The sequence below is a fragment of the Mustela lutreola genome, chromosome 4 (assembly GCF_030435805.1).
Source record: "Mustela lutreola isolate mMusLut2 chromosome 4, mMusLut2.pri, whole genome shotgun sequence".
Taxonomy (NCBI): Eukaryota; Metazoa; Chordata; class Mammalia; order Carnivora; family Mustelidae; genus Mustela; species Mustela lutreola.
This window is the reverse complement of record NC_081293.1, coordinates 169603191-169619993: the sequence shown is the minus strand read 5'-3', so window position 1 is coordinate 169619993 and position 16803 is coordinate 169603191. Positions and strand designations below refer to the sequence as shown.

General features: G+C 40.7%; 1 protein-coding gene across 8 annotated transcripts in view; it reads right to left on the bottom strand.

Moving 5' to 3' along the window:
- Positions 1-8187, bottom strand: part of ST7 (suppression of tumorigenicity 7) — a 250897-nt gene extending 242710 nt beyond the window's left edge. Inside the window, exon 1 of one of the 8 annotated variants that reach the window (XR_009352945.1) lies at positions 7841-8187. Coding sequence is in view for 5 of the 8 variants with exons in the window: in XM_059171663.1 (XP_059027646.1) it covers positions 7841-7991 (151 nt within the window). In the remaining 3 variants the exon portion in view is untranslated. Of the gene's footprint in view, positions 1-6922; positions 6957-7840 lie in introns of those variants that run through there. The other 7 variants (XR_009352946.1, XM_059171663.1, XM_059171653.1 and 4 more) reach the window with 7 other exon arrangements.
- Positions 8188-16803: the final 8616 nt, after the last annotated feature.

Sequence of the window (16803 nt, the reverse complement as noted above, 5' to 3'; positions counted from 1 at the left end):
ACTTGACAGAGAAAGACACAGCAAGAGAGGGAACACAAGCAAGGGGAGTGGGAGAGGGAGAAGCAGGCTTCCCGCTGAGCAGAGCGCCAGATGTAGGGCTCTATCACAGGATCCTGGAATCATGACCTGAGCCAAAGGCAGATGCTTAACAACTGAGCCACCCAGGCGCCCCTAAAAATGCTTGTTTTTTAAGAATTATAGGTCCTTTGACTGTCCTTTAAAATCTATCAGAAATTATTACATTGTTTTCTATAGGTAAGCAAAAACAAAACAAAACTGTTTGTAAAATCAAACATTTTTAGGGATACTTCTTAATGTCTGCATATCTTTGTTCAAACTTAATTGTTATTGCTTCTGTACTTTCCCTCTGAGAATGACTGTTCAAATAATGTACAGAAAAAAAAGTTTATTCTTAGGATAGTGACTTTCTCTAACAGATTAGATTTACCATTAGATTTTTTTATATTAGATTTTCAAACTTTTACTGAATGATAATAACACATATACAACTTTCAGTTAAGAGAAAAAAATTGAGAATAAACTTTCTAATCTTTAAAAATTATAACTCAGCATCTCACACTTCATCTCACAAATGTAAGGGTGCAATTTAAAACATTCTCTTTGTTAAAAGAGCCAAATAAACTTAAGAAAAACTTGTCTCTCTAAACCATAATGTCAAATACTCTAAGCCTGAACTGAGAAAAGTATTACTTATTTTGTTTTGTTTTGCTTTAAATAAAAGGTATCAGTGATAGAGGATACGAATTCCCCTCCCTCTCCATCAAAGCTGGAGGGAAAAGTACAAAACCAGATCACACCAGTTCTGATTATGGGACACTAGAGGAATATGAATGTATATCCCAGAAAGGACACCAGTTGAGTCAAGTGAGTGTAACACATGCACACCTAAGAGCATTATTTTATTAATTCTATTATTAATACTTGATAAATAGTACATAGCAAATAAATGAAAAAGATCAATTTGGCAAAAAAGGTAAATTTCATTCTCTCATTCCCAAAAGAAAGAAACTGGAAAAGCTTACCAGAGAGGACTGAAAGCATTCTACTATTACCTAGTACTAATCAAATAACACTTTATATTGGTATTACAATTGACTTTGTAACAAAACAAACAAAAAAATCCTCTAAATGTAGATCATACATAAATACAGATCCAAACTGCCTGAAGAGCCACTTCCTTTTTTAAGACTTTTGTGCCTCAGAGTGTTTCAACTATTTGTGTTGTTTTAAATTGTTAAGCTTTTTTTCAACAAAACAAAACAAACAGTCCTTCTCAGTGAGTAACCTCAGAGATTTCTTCAAAGTCCTCTACAGACTTGTTCAAATTTTCAAAAAGACTGACCTTAACCAAGATCCTTTATTAGATTTGCAAGTAAAGTTAAGAAACAGGGGCACCTGGGTGGCTCAGTCGGTTAAGTACCTGCCTTCAGTTCAGGTGACAATCACAGGGTCCTGGGTTCCAGTCCTACATCAGGCTCCCTGCTCAGCTGGGAGCCTGCTCCTCCCTCCCTGCCTTTCCCTCAGTTTGTACACCCTGCCCTCTCACCCTCTCTCTCTGACAAATAAATAAAACCTTGAAAAAAAATTTAAGAAACAAAATTAGGGTTCTCCACAAAGTATGCTTATAGCTAGCATACTTTCAGTTTCCTAAAATTCAGAGAGGAAAAAAAATCCTCTCTCAGATAAACGTTGCCTTATTTTGCTGAGTGATTTAGTAACTGGAATTAAACAGTGATTCCTATGGCCACAGCTTCAGCTACTATGAAATACTATTGGAGCTAACTGAGCCTGTCAGTTTCCTATTTTAGCACAGTAGGTAGTGCAAGAATGCCTGCTATATTTGAAGGACTGGTAACAGTAACACATGAGCAACTGCCCTGCTCCACTGTAACACCAAAAATGAATTTCATTATGTATTCTCTCTCTTCTGGGAAAATAAAAACCTGTTATAGATATCTTTACAATGACATCTCAAACACAATAAGCATGCCAGAAGATTTTGTTTCATATTTACAACAAACAGACATTCACTACTATGTGGTTAAAAACAATCCAATAAAGGGTGCCTGAGTAGCTCATTCAGTTGAGTGTCTGATTCTCTGTTCTCAGCTTGGGGCTTGATCTCAGGATTGTGAGTTCAAGCCCTGGGTTGAAGAAGCCCCTACTCAAAAAAAAAAAAAAAAATCAAACCAGTAAGTCATTACTCTGTTTAGTCAAACTCTTAGATATTCTTAAGAAAGATTCTCCAGGATAAATGAGATCCCATTATATATTTTAACATGCCATGTCATTGTGAAAGTCTATAGAATATAAACTTCTGGAGAAACAACCTATGTAATGCCTTGGATTTAAATGGCAGTTTATAGTCTACAAAGCACTTTCTCATTCAATTTACTATCTCATACGAAGTTGCATTCCAGTCAAGGAACCAATTCTATCACCAGGCTGGTAAGTCAAAGGCAACTGATGTCAACCATAGCAATATTCAGAGAATGCCCAAAGTTGTGCCTCATATAGTCTTATTTGTCCAGTTCCACACTTTCTGTCAATCCCACTGCAGTCCCACATTTAGATAATCATTGATCGTTTTGACCCAACTGACTAGTCACATTTACACCTCGCTGTCTCTTTTCCCCCTTAGTGTTTTCCAGTTCTGAATTTTTCCATTACTTCACCTTGGACAAACACCTCCTCTGAATCACAAGAACACTCTTTTTCCTCCCTTATCTTCAAGCTTTTGCCCCAGTTACCTTAGAAAAATCCTCTCTCTGAGTTTCGGTTATGAGCCAAATAAGTCCAGCCTTGAATGGTAAGTATTAGCAATAGCCCTCTGAACCAAAGGAAGGAAAAACCTTAGGTGGTGAAGTGAAATAAGAAAAGTACCACTGGTGTCATTAATCTTGGAAAGCTTTAAAAATATTCACTCATTTACCTTTTCATGTATCATCACTAAGTGATAAGCAAATGATGGAAATACAAAGTTAAAAAAAATATCATAACCCTTGCTCTCAAGCTCTTCTGAGTATTCTAAGGGAACAGACCCATCCAAAGGTCTCTACCCAGTTCTCATCTTCACTCATAAATTAGGCTGTTCTCCCATCAAAATACATTCTTAAATGTATTCACCTGTACTTTTTCCTTTAATTGGACAACTAGTATAGTAACTACAGTCATTTTATCTTGACAGTTTTTATTCTACATGTACAAAGAGAGTATGAGCCATGTAGCTGTTTATGTAGCTGTTTACACAGACTTCCATGGACAAGCCCAGAGTGACACAGCAAGCAGTGCAGTGCTAGGCTCATGTAAGAACTCAATTAAGCGTTGATTCCTCATCCCTTCCTACGTCGAATTAACAGATTTACATTCAATCCTATTTTTAAGATGTGACTGCACCATGCACGGCTCTTGTTCATAGGGAGCAAAATATACCAGGAAGCATTAGCAAACAAGACAATGTATCAGAGAATGATAATTTTTCAGCACAGAAAACAAGTGAGGAAACTGGAAGGAATATACCTGACATGAGATTGTAGGTCCAAATCATAATTGACAAGAATAATACAACTTCAATCTCCAGGTACCTGCCTCTCTTCCCCAAATGCATGAATTTAAAAAACCAGTGGATGAATGAATTAACTAATAAATGAACACAGTTCAGAGTCAGTGAAATGGACGAGACAACTAGGTATACAGTATATGGTTGCTAATATTATTAATGAGCAATGCTCAGGGTTCAGTGCTAAAGGTTATTGAATTTGAAGTTCAAAATAAATCTAAGAAATGAAGATTACTGTCCTCATCTTATAAATGAGAAAAAAGTCTTCCAAAGTAATTTGTCCAACACTACCTAGCAGATGGCAAACCGGGATTTAAACTCAAATCTTCTAAATTCAATGCTCCTTTCACTCATCATAGCTGGTGTTTCTTACAGGTGATATGAGGTACCTAACTCAGTAAATCCTATGTTTGAAGTTCCAGGTTATACTACACAAAAATGTAATTAATTTTTTACTCTTAACATCCTTTATATTACATATACTTTACAATATGAACCAGAAGGCTAACCTTCCTTATATTCTACCCCTAAAGAAAGGATCAAAACATGTAAATATTTTGGGACAGCAGTAAACATTTCAGGGTAGTCTTTATAACTTAGAGTCAGTGAACACAATTTGCAATCTCATAAGAAATGATAGATTCCAAAATCATTTCCTAAAGAAGAGTGTTACTGCTGAGTCACCACAACCAACTGAGATAGTTTTTCATTCATACAGCAAATATATACTAAGCACTAGGCCCAAACAGTCACTGTTCAAGATCCTGGAAATATACAGTAAGACAAAACAAGACCCCTACTCCCATGGAGCTTACAGTACATGGGGTACAACTATGACAATGCATCAGTAAACAAACAAGTAAGAACTACATCAAACAGTGCTAAATGCTGTGCAGAGAATTCAAATCTGGTGATATTACAGTAACTGGATAGTCATTTTAGATTGGGTCATCAGCGAAAACCTCTCAAAAGAAGCAAATTTAAGCAGAGATGTGACTAGTAAGACTACTGTGCAAAAATCAAATAGGAAAACATTCTGGGTGGAGCACACAGCTAGTAAAGCTGCAAGGCAGGAACAAGCGAGGTATATTTAAGAATAAGAAAGAAGAGGGTACCTCAGTGGCTCAGTCGGTTGGGCATCCAACACTTGATTTCCGCACAGGTCATGACCTCATGGTTGTGAGATGAGCCAGATGAGCCACATGGGGCTCCATGCCCTGCCCACCCCCTCAGCCTGTGCCCATCTGTGCCCTCCCTCTGTCTCAAATAAATAAATCTTTAAGAATAATAAAGAATCACAAAATGTCTTGCAAGATAATAACCTCAAGAAAGAATGGTAGAAGTTCAGATTGGAGAAGTAGGAATGGATCAAATCATCAAACTGTGTAAGCCAGGGGAACAGATCTGGATTTTATTTTCAGTGAGAAGGAAAGCCACTGGCAGAAGTCACATTGTATCTGAAGTTGTATTCAAAGGAATTCGAGTACAAACTAGAAAAAAAATATATTCACTAAGTATATATATTCACATATATTAAGCCCACCTATTTGCTTATTTCTGTACTCTGCACTCAATGAAATGTATACCAAGACACTGAAACAGAATCCTAGAGCTAAAGAGAATCTTAAAGAATATAAAACTACCACTGCACATGTACAGTAACTGAGGGCCTAGGAAAAAAAGTATCATTTACATTGCTTCATTAATGGCTGAGAGAAGTGTCTCCAAAAATAGGTAAGGGCAACTAAAATGTCTGGGATATATCCTAAACTTAAAGCTGACATTAATTAGAAAATTGTCCTTTTATGTGTTCACGAACTAGAACACCATGAATTACATGCATATGACCCATCACAGAATTAAAGGTTTCATGTCAGTTTCCAACCTCAATCTAAAGCTGAAAATTTAAGTAAGGCACATGCCCACTAATATGTTTGATCAATTTCACTGTTCCTATCCCAACTCACTAGATATACCACAACTTGGAAATTCACTCATCCAGTGAATGGTAAGGAACTACTACAAAAAATAGCAAAGAAAAAAAAAAAAAAACAAAGGAAAAAAAAAAAATAGCAAAGAGGTAGTTGTCTCTACGCTTCTCCTTTTACCTTCCTTTATGACTAAAATGTGCATAAAACCACACTGAAAACAGAAGCCCAGACTCACTAGCACAAACAGCCTCAGACCCCCTCCATACTATACCTGATGACATCCAGCCCTGATGGTTTGTACATCTTCGTATTTTCTACTTCTTATAAGCCCAAATAAGCAACAATCCTATACTAATTAACAAAAGGATTTATAAGATATGCCAGATTTAAAGCTGTAGGGAGAACATCCAACTACAGTATTTTCTTCCTTAAAAACTACATGGTTTCCCAGTAGGTCTTCTGCTTCTTGCTTGTTCAGCACAGACCACTCATGGGCACATGAACACATATACACACACGGATGATTATTTAACCCACTTTTAAAAAATGTTGTATGCAAGTGTGTATTCCAAAATAGAAATTTTGAATGTGTATTAAATGAGAAACATTCCCATTTTTTAAAATCCTACATTAAATTTTCAGGGAGAAAAAAAAATCAAACCTGCTTATCAATAACTATAGGATTCCCTTACCACAAATATTCAAATAACTTCTTAAAATCACAGGGCTTTGGGACTAGAGGTATCTTGGAGATATATTTGCCTAAACCAAGGAAGACAGTACGTGAAAATCAGCCACTCTCAAAGAAAAACAGCCAGAAAGCCATGGTCTTTGAGATGACTAAATCTAAGGGCTGAGCAACACCTTTTAAAATGGCAGGATTCTAGGGTGCAGAATCCTGTCTCCCAGGGACACTAAGAAACAAATGTAAATATGAACAGGAGTTCAAGTTAAGAGTAATCAAGATACCCAAAGTTTAGAATTTAAAGGCACTAGTATCTAACAAAATGAGCGTATTACCTCAAGTGTTCTAAAAAATTATTTTAGTGCAGTTACCACCACACAGGACCACGCGTTACCAAACCTACCAAACCTGGACTCCCAGACTATGTAAATCACACGCCCGATGGAGTATATACATTGCACACCTATTCGGGACTGTAAGGATTTTCCTCGAAAGTATTGTGAAACTTAAAAATTACAAATTTTAAAAAAAAAAAAAAAAACTGTCTGACTTGAGTCCCACAACTACTTCCAGACTTCAAAGAAGAACTGTAAACCCTTTTTCAAAATCTACTTTGTGTTTCTCAATGGTCTCTGGAGTGTTACGGCTGGTGTGGATTTTCTTCGTGGCTGTTTTTAAGGACTCGGTCGGCCAGCTGCCAGTTTATTAAGGTCCTGGGCTCATTACCTTCTGCACTTAGGACCGTGAGGAGGAGACATGCGGAGCTTTCTCAAAGACACCGGACGGGGCTAGTTACCAGAGCCTGCTGCGGGCGGGGAGAGGGTGGAGGGAAGCGTAGAGATCCTTGAAAACCATCACGAATTCGATTTCCCGTCTCTCCTTTTGTCCCTCTGACATTCCGTTTGGTCACCCGACACGTCATCCGTACCCCTAACAAGGTGGCCCTCGGCCCATGGAAATCCGAGCGACGCCGTTCCCCTCGCAGCCGCGAGGAGCTCAGATACGGGCCCCCGAGGCGCCGCCGGGGCAGTCGGACTCGGCCGAGTCGGACTCGGCCCCGGCTGAGGGGCTTCAGCGCCGGGCAGCCCGGGGCAGCCCTGACTCGAAGGCGCCCTCAGCCGGCCGAGTGCCGCCAGCTAGGGAGAGACGCCTGGTCCGACTGCACTTAGGATGGAAGCCCCGGCCCACAGGGTGTGAGGAAGGGCACGGTCTAACTCTGAGGAAAACCTCGGGGTCCGCGCTCCCACACCCGAGGGGGAGTCGGCCAGAACTCCCTCGCTCCCGACGCCTGCCCTTCTTCGCCCGGCGACCGGCCCCCGGCAGGGCGGCCCCATCGGGCCGCGGTGCCGTAGCCGCCTGCCGGGCCCGCCTCGCGACGTGTGCACAGCGCGGCTCCACCTCCGCAGGGTCTCGGGGCGGCGGGGCCGGGAAGGCAGCCGGCCGCCCCCACGCGGCCCGGCCCCCGCCACCTGAGGCGCCGCGTCCTCGGCGGGTGGCCGCGGGCGTCCAGTGCGCGGGCCCTGGCGCGTCCCCGAGCGCGCGCCCGGCCTCCCGCCCCCGTCAGCCGCGGCCCCGCGCGAGTTGCACTAACTTTCCGGGGCGGGGGAGGGGCGAGCGCCGCGGGCCCCGCGGCCCCGGCCTTACCTGTGCTCAAGTTGTCGTTGATTTTCAAGGGCACCCGCAGGATGTAGACCAGGAAGAGCACGATGAAGAACCACACGGTCCAGAGATAAGTCCAAGACCAAACTATGCAGGACTTGAGCTGCTCCAGAAAGCCCGTGCCCGCTTCAGCCATTTTTCAGCGTTGCTCTCTGCTGCCGCGGCTCTCGGTGTCTGCCGGGATGATTCACCGGCCCAGAGGCGCCGCTCGCGCCGCCGCCGCCGCCGCCGCCGCCGAGGCCCGGGCGCCCCCGGAGCCCGCCCGCCGCCCGGGACGCGGGCGCGGCGGGAAATCGCGCGGGCCACGGACGCGCCTACCTTTCCTTTTCCCGGCTTATTGCTAACTCTCTGGAGGCCCCTACATGTGGCTTTCGTGGAGGGATCACGTGGCCTCTGCCCCCTCACGTTCTGATGCCATTTATATTTATTGTGCTAATATTTAGAAAGACAAGCCGACTGGGTCGCTGAAGGGAACTCTTGACGTGTAATGATAACTCACATATGTTGAGGGTTTACTCTTTGCCAGGCACAGTTCCAAGCTCTGTATGATCACATTTAACCCCTTCCAACAATCCCCATTGTGTAGACAGGGAAACCGAGGCACAAAGCGATTGAATAGTGTACCTTAAATTTCAAGCCAAAATTCAGTTGCAGTGTGATGGATGCCACACATCCATCTATAAAGGTCTCAAACTCTACACTCCACTCCTTGCTTTGAGAATTCCGGCTCAAAGGGATGCATAAACCCAGGGCAACTGGGACAAGATAGATGTGCTCCTGTCACTGGTTAGTAGGCCAGAAAATAAATCACTCTGCTGAGCAAGATTTCGGTTGCACATGCTGTTTACCTTTGTTTTGTCTTCCTCAGAGCAGCACAGGGATTTTCCAAAAAAAAATGTAGCAAGAAGAATGTTTATCCCCTCATTTTGGGGGGTGATCACAGTTCAAACAACTCTCAGCCTATTTTTAATATTAAATCTCTGGGATAATTTTGGCTTAATCTGAATGGGCTACTTTAAGCAAGATTATTACAAGTGTTTTTGTTGCCTTTACCAAGTGAAAGTTGAAAGTCTGTTTCTGGCCACAAATAATTTCACTATCTATATAGTGTAATTGCAGGTTATCCTATCTACAGCCAAGACATTTTTTAGAATTCTGAGATTCAGCAGAATATTTTATTATGAATTTAGATCTGCTTACTTGTAACATAATAAAACAAGCTCCTTTAACTTTTTACATGGACATATTTACGGCATGCATAATAGAACTCCTCTCACATTTTCACTAATTCCAGTAGAATTAAACAGCACGAACCATCTATTTTATGTTATGATTAAATAACCACCAGAGGGGTGCCTGGGTGGCTCAGTGGGTTAAGTCTCTGCCTTCAGCTCAGGTCATGATCCCAGGGTCATGGATCAAGCCCCAAGTTGGGAATCTCTGCTCAGCAGGGAGCCTGCTTCCCCCTCTCTCTCTGCCTGCTGCTCTCTCCACCTACTTGTGATCTCTCTCTGTGTCAAATAAATAAATCTAAAACAAAACAAAACAAAAACAAAACAAAGCAAACAAACAAACAAAAAAAAAACCCACCGGATTCTTTACAGTAAAACTGCCCACTTTAGTTGAATGAACATCCTGGAGCCTAGCTTTTTGCTGTCAGTGAACCTTGAAGAAGGGACATAAATATAAATCAGAAGAGCCACAATTTTCTGATCATCCACTAGGCGCTCTTGGAGGGTCAGCACCGTCTTATTCATCATTGTCTCCCGCTGATGTGCAACCAGGGGGTAGGGGGGCTGGTTGGAGTTGGAGATAGGTCTTTGTTCTTGGACACAGAAGTGAGAAATCATGATCTTTTGGCAAGTGTGGCTGCTTCAGTGTGGCTGGAGGGCAGGCTCTCCGTGGGATGGTGTCAAGAGAGATAAAGCCAAAGAAGGTCTGATTTTGAAGGGCCTTATAGAAACACAAAGGTGTTTACTGTTATTTGGCACTGCACACATGAATCCAAATCTCTAAATTTAGAGATCTATGTAAGCGGGGAGGAAAGAAATATTTAAGAAGGTAAAATTGACAGGCCTTGGTGACTGAAGGGATAGGCAGGATAATGATAAAAGGTAAAGGTCGGCTCTTGAGTGGAACCACTCATGAAATAGTGACAAGATGGGTCTAGCCTCCTCTTGACCATTTCCCAGTGAAATGGCCCACAGTTGCCCCAAGCTTATCACACCCAAAACTCACGTCCACTGCTCCTCCTCCTAGAGTCCTGGAAATGAGCACTACACTTCTAGCTCCCTCATTCAGAAATCTGACCATTATCCCATCCAGCGGGGATGGGAGTCCCTCTCACTCACCTCCTTTCCTCTCCACATTCAATTGGGCATCAAAACTTCAAGGTCCTGTCTCAGATCTGTCACTTCTCTCTATTCTCCTGCAATAGCCTTTAGTTTCTCATAACCTCGTTATGTCTCACAGAGAACAAGGTGTGGGCTCCCTACCTCCAGTTCCTCCACCACCAGCACCAGCACCACCATCCCTCATCCCTGCTCAAAGCACCTTCTTCCATACTTCTCTGCCAGACTTACCTTCCAAAGTACAAATCTTCTAACTCCTTTCCTGCTTAAAAATCCTTCAAGACCCTATCTACTCCACTCCTACACCACCCCAAAGGATAAAATCTAGATGGCACTCAAGGCAGTCCTACCGACTTACACAGCCCCATCTCCCATCCTAGGCACTCTTTTTTTGTTTTTTTTTTTTTAAGATTTTATTTATTTATTTGATAGAGAAATCACAAGTAGGCAGAGAGGCAGGCAAAGAGAGAAGGGGAAGCAGGCTCCCCACTGAGCAGAGAGCCAGAAGCAGGGCTTGATCCCAAGCCCCTGAGATCATGAGAGGCTTAACTCACTGAGCCACCCAGACGCCCCCCTAGGCACTCTTCATACCACCAGCATTTTGGCGAATATGCTATCCTCATCCATGACTTTCTACCTGCTCCACAGGACCTGCCTATAGTATACTTTTCTGTGATATACTTCCCTCCAACTTTCCCTGGCACAATTGCCTGAAAAACGCTTATTTAGAGATGCACTTAAAATATCACCTCCTTTGGGGCACCTGGGTGGCTCAGTTGGTTACGTGTCTGCCTTCAGCTCAGCTCCTGATCCCAGGGTTCTGGGATCCAGCCACATGTCAGTCTTCCTGCTCAGCCAGGAGCCTACTTTTCCCTGCCCTCTGCCTGCTGCTCCCCCCACCCACCACTTGTGCTCTCTCCCTCTTTCTTTCTCTGTCAAATAAAATCTTAAAAAAAAAAAAAAATCACCTCCTTTGTGACACCAGCTCCCTCCTGCATCCCAGAGTTCAGTCTCTTTCCTGAGATGCTGCACCAGGAAGCACCTAGGCTGTTAGAGCATAGGATTGGAGCCAGATGATGATGGGCTCTATTCTTTTTTTTTTTTTTTTTAAGGTTTTATTTATTTGACAGAGATCACAAGTAGGCAGAGAGGCAGGAGGAGAGGAGGGGAAAGCAGGCTCCCTGCTGAGCAGAGAGCCTGATGTGGGGCTCTATCCCAGGACTCTGGGATCATGACCTGAGCTGAAGGCAGAGGTTTAACCCACTGACTGAGCCACCCAGGCACCCCGATGGACTATATTCTTGATCCTGCTATTCACTACCTGGGTACTCTTTACAACTGAGTTTTCCTGAGCCAGTTTTTTCACCTGCTCAATGGGTTACACTTGTACCGATTACAAGGGGTTGTTGGGAAGATTCGATGAGATGTCTACTGAAAATGCTTAGCACGAGGCCTAGTCAATATCTTTCCCCTCTGTTAATTGAAGTCTTTAATGTTAGCTAATATGTTATTGTTGTTTATTTTAGTCCTCTTTACCTCCTAATACAAATAGTGCTGTGCTTGGCACATGGTCCATGCTCAGTAAATACTTACTGAATTTGTATAAAGGAATTAAAATCAATTCAATGAAAAGAAATTCCAAATCTTATACTTTATAAAGAATATAAATCAGACATTTAATTCGGGGTAAAACTTAAGATTTGGTCTTCCATCATTTGATGAGCTTATCTTAAAAGTTTGCTTCATGAGGTGTAACTACTTGTGGGTTGTATAATAGGAGTTAAATCACCATTAATTTATGGGGATTATGTAAAAGCAGTATATTCCTAAATTCCTCATTAATTTGTTTATATGTTTGGTTAAAATGTATATCTTAGTCTGGTAAAATACTTGAACTAAATAAGAAAACAAGATATTAGGGAAGACCTTTCAAAGTTCTTTAAAATTTTGGGGTGCCTGGGTGTCTTAGTGGGTTAAAGCTTCTGCCTTTGGCTCAGGTCATGATCCCACAATCCCATGTTGGGATTGAGCCCTGCATCAGGCTCTCTGCTCAGCAGAGCCTGCTTCCCTTCCTCTGTCTCTGCCTGCTTCTCTGTCTACTTGTAATCTCTGTCAAATAAATAAATAAAATCTTTTAAAAAAATGTTTAAAAAAAAGTTCTTTAAAATTTCTTCTGTAGTGTTTCTTTTGTAAGTGGTGTTTGGGAGTGTATATGTATATATTGGCTGTCATAGTCTTTAGTTTTAGATGTTGTCATAAGTTTAAGAACCTAATTTTGTAAGTGATTTTCAGAGTTCATCTGAGACTTAAATGCAAGAAATAACTGCTCTCGGGGCGCCTGGGTTGTTCAGTCGTTAAGTGTCTGCCTTTGGCTCAGGTCATGATCTTAGCGTCCTGAGATCGAGCCCCGTGTCAGGCTCCCTGCTCGGTGGGAAGCCTACTTCTCCCTCTCCCACTCACCCTGCTTATGTTCCCTCTTTCGCTGTGTCTCTCTCTGTCAAATAAATAAATAAAACCTTAAAAAAAAAAAAGAAAGAAAGAAAGAAATAACTGTTCTTGATCTAACAATTCCACTTCTGGGTATTTATTTGAAGAAAATGAAAACACCAATCCAAAGATATACATGTCCCTGTATGTTCATTGCAGCATTATTTATAGTAGCCAAGCTAAGAGTCCATGGAAGCAACTTAAGGACCCATAAGCACGTGAATGGATTAAAAAGATGCGGTGTGTGTGTGTGCGCGCGCGCGAGCACACAATGGATATTATTCAGCTATAAAAAAAGAATGAAATCTTGCCATTTGCAACAACATGGATGTACCCAGAGGGCGTTATACTAAGTGAAATAAACCTGCAGAGCAAAACATAGTTAGTGATTTCATTCATATGTGGACTCTAAAAAACAAAACAGAAACAGACTCATAAATACAGGAAACAAATTGTTGGTTATCAGAGGGAGAGGAGCAGGAGGTGGGTAAAATAGGTGAAGGGGATTACAAACTTCCAGTTATAAAATAAATAATTCATTGAGATATAATGTAGAGCATAGGGAATTTAGTCAATCATAGTGTAATAACATTGCATGATGACAGAAGATAACTAGATTTACCATGGGGATCATTTCATAATGTATAGAAATACTGAATCACTTTGATGTATTTGAAACTAATAGGATGTAGTATGTCAATTTTACCTCAGAATTAAATAAACAAATAATAATAATAATAATAATAAAACATAGTTAAATTAAAAAAAGAAATAACTCTTAACTCTTTGGTTTCTCTTTAAAATATATGAAAAAAATCTCACCCACATTAATTGGTTGAATTCATGAATTAGTATCGTGTGTTCATAAGTAAAATCCTAACTAACTGCTTATCCTATTTAGTGACTTATTTAGAGCTGAATAAGAGCAAATCCAACCTCGGTAGTTTTGAGAACCAGGAGAGCAGACAAACAGGTTTGGAAGGGAATTTGCCATTTCTAACTTCTTGTTTTTTTTTTTTTAAGATTTTATTTATTTATTTGACAGACAGAAATCACAAGTAGGCAGAGAAGCAGGCAGAGAGAGAGAAGGGGAAACAGGCTCCCGCCGAGCAGAGAGCCCCATGTGAGGCTCTATCCCAAGATCCCGAGACCATGACCCGAGCCAAAGGCTCAGACCATGACACTGAGCCACCCAGGCGTCCCACCATTTCTAACTTCTTGAAGACAACATACTCTCGGAAATTTTGAAGGGGTGGTATTTCAATGATCCATATGTAGTTGAAAAGATGATTTAGGAATGACCCCAAGATGTAATAGTGTAAGTATAAGGAAGAATGCAAACACACATTTCATCTTACTGCGAAAGATTCACAGTGACTTGGCTTAGAAATTTTATGATGAATTACAATCACATTTACTTTTGTCCCCCTTATTCCTTAAAAGGATACCTTAGTTTCTATATAAAGCCTTTCACAGACATGCCAATACTTGGTGATATCCCTGATCTGTTTTTTTTTTTTTTTTTTCCCCAAAGATTTTATTTATTTGACAGACAGAGATCACAAGTAGGCAGAGAGGCGGGCAGAGAGAGGGAGGGGGAAGCAGGCTCCCCGCTGAGTAGAGACCCCCGATGCGGGTATCTATCCCAGGACCCTGAGACCATGACCGGGGCCTTAACCCACTGAGCCACCCAGGCGCCCCTCCCTGATTTGTTTTAAAAAGTCAAAATTATTTGAATAAGGTAAGATTTGTCGATGCACAGAATAATTCTGGTAGCAAAAATGCAAAACAGAATTCTGATCAGAGCCTTGTATAAAGAACCTGAAGGCAGCCTAACCCTATCTTCCCCCGTAAAATCCTGCTCCAGCCAGTGGAGGATGGTTCTTCATTTTCAAAGAAAAAATAAAATAAAATTCCTTTGGGAAGTAGAGCATGAACACAGCCCTCTCTTTACACTGCTGAAATATAGTCCGGAGAGAAGACCAGAAGAAGATGAGTGAGATTAAAAAGAAAAAACCTGAGACATGGCAGAGAGATCACATGTATTCAGCAAAACAAGAGCAGAAATACATACTAACAAACCCTCTGAAGTTCTTTCTGATCGTTTGTTTCCTAGACTAACTCCTGTGTGAGGTAACAGTGTTATTCCCTTTACTTACTCTATTTATTCCTTACTAGTGTCTTTACTCTTGGGAAGATATTCTAAAAAGATGGGATCTTTTTTCAGTTGCACTTTAATAGTATAGAAATGATAATAGCATACTTTTCTTCTTATTCTTGATACTCAAACTAAAATTTTTTAAAAATGTACATAGCACTGGTAATCAAACTAAAAATCCATTGACTGAAATTTACTGTGTGTATAAAACACCATCAGTTATCCCAATTTTATATTTTACCTAAAAAACTGCATATTTTGGGTCCATGATTGGCCAGAATTTCAGGATCCAGAGTCACATCTAGGCATCTCCTTGCTGAAAATTATAGGATTTAAACAAACAAACAAACGCAGCACTAGTGTTAACCACCATATAAAATAATTCCAAGTATAAAAATAGTATGCTGTCTATAAACTTACTTGCTATGCACATAGCATGTTCTTCTGTGATTTTGGCTTCAAATTTCAAACATTCAAAGCACCTGAAAATAGAGATACATCAATTAAACAAATAATTTGTTGCATGGGGAGAAAAAATCCAGAAATCAGGTTACAATGATATTATAGATTTATTGGTAGGATGAAGAAAAATCTGATAGCCATGACACAAGCTTAAATTTGTTTTTATTGATACCAAGCATTTATTCTCAAATGTCTTAGAATTGATTCCATCTTTAACCAAGATGTATTCCCTTACATTCTATTGGTTACATTTCATTTTGTTCTCATTTCTAATGTGCAAGGCTATACTTAGGCATGCAGACTGAAGTGGAAATTTCACGATCATCTGGTATATTTGGCCTGTGTAGAAATTTAATCTAGAAAATGGAAAGAAAGAAAAATCAAATGATTTTTACCGTAAAATACCTTTCAAGCTAGTGTTAAGTCATGTGCTTGTCCACTCCAGCCAAATTAATTCTATTTCTAATATTAATGCTCACCTCTCTTCTTTATTTTGCCTTGAAAAAATTATTCTAGGTTTCCCTTCTATTTTGCATTTCAACACAGCACAGCTGCCAAATTTAGTACCTTATAAACATTTAACTATAATGGGTTTTATCTCCTTGTTAATAATGACAGTTAGTGAACATGGATTATAATTGAAGCTGTGCCTTCCCTTGAGTCTTCCCTCTCTCTAGAAGTTATCTCTATAGTACAATTTTTACAATACAATTTTTTTCTCTTATCAAAGTTTGTCATTCTTTCTGAAAGCTGAAGATGTCTACATACTCAATCAAGCCCATTTGAATTAACTTGTCAAGTTTGATTGGATAAACTGTAGCAAATAACTTGCTATGGCCTAGATTTAATTATCTGCTCTTCTATTTCTTGCATGCATTGCATATTTATACACACTTTTATTCCAAAAGAGGCACTTATCTTGGACTCCCATATTTAGACACATTTATCAATGTGTCTAATATATCACTTTAGAGATTTGTTCATTGGTCCGTATCCTTTTATTAGATCCCTTCCTGAGCCTAGCACAGGCTTGTATGCTGAATTAAGTTGAAATCATGACATTGAACTAGGGCATAAGGGAGGTAGGGTTGTTTGATTTTTTCTTTTTTAACCTCTCAAACAGATTGATATTCTAAGCTTACAATACTGAAGACTATGTGATTTGCATATGTAATATGTGATTTGCATATAAGAAAGGACCAATGCATGTAATGACAGGGGAAAATATTTCAGTTGGAGGAGCCAGCCCCTAAGGACCCCATGACCTGACTTCCCATGACTGAGAGCATTCCGACAGAGAGGGGGCTGACCACAGCCTCATCTGTAAACTGGACACAGTAATGGCCTATGTTTATCATGTACGAAGGGGCTCTTACAGAAGAGGGGAGGGTGCATGAAGTTTTCTGGGACTCTCCCCATTTTAAAACGGTAAGTCCCACATCCTGGAAAGCCCCTCAGTCACAGCTGGGCTAAATGGCCTCAGAGTTTTC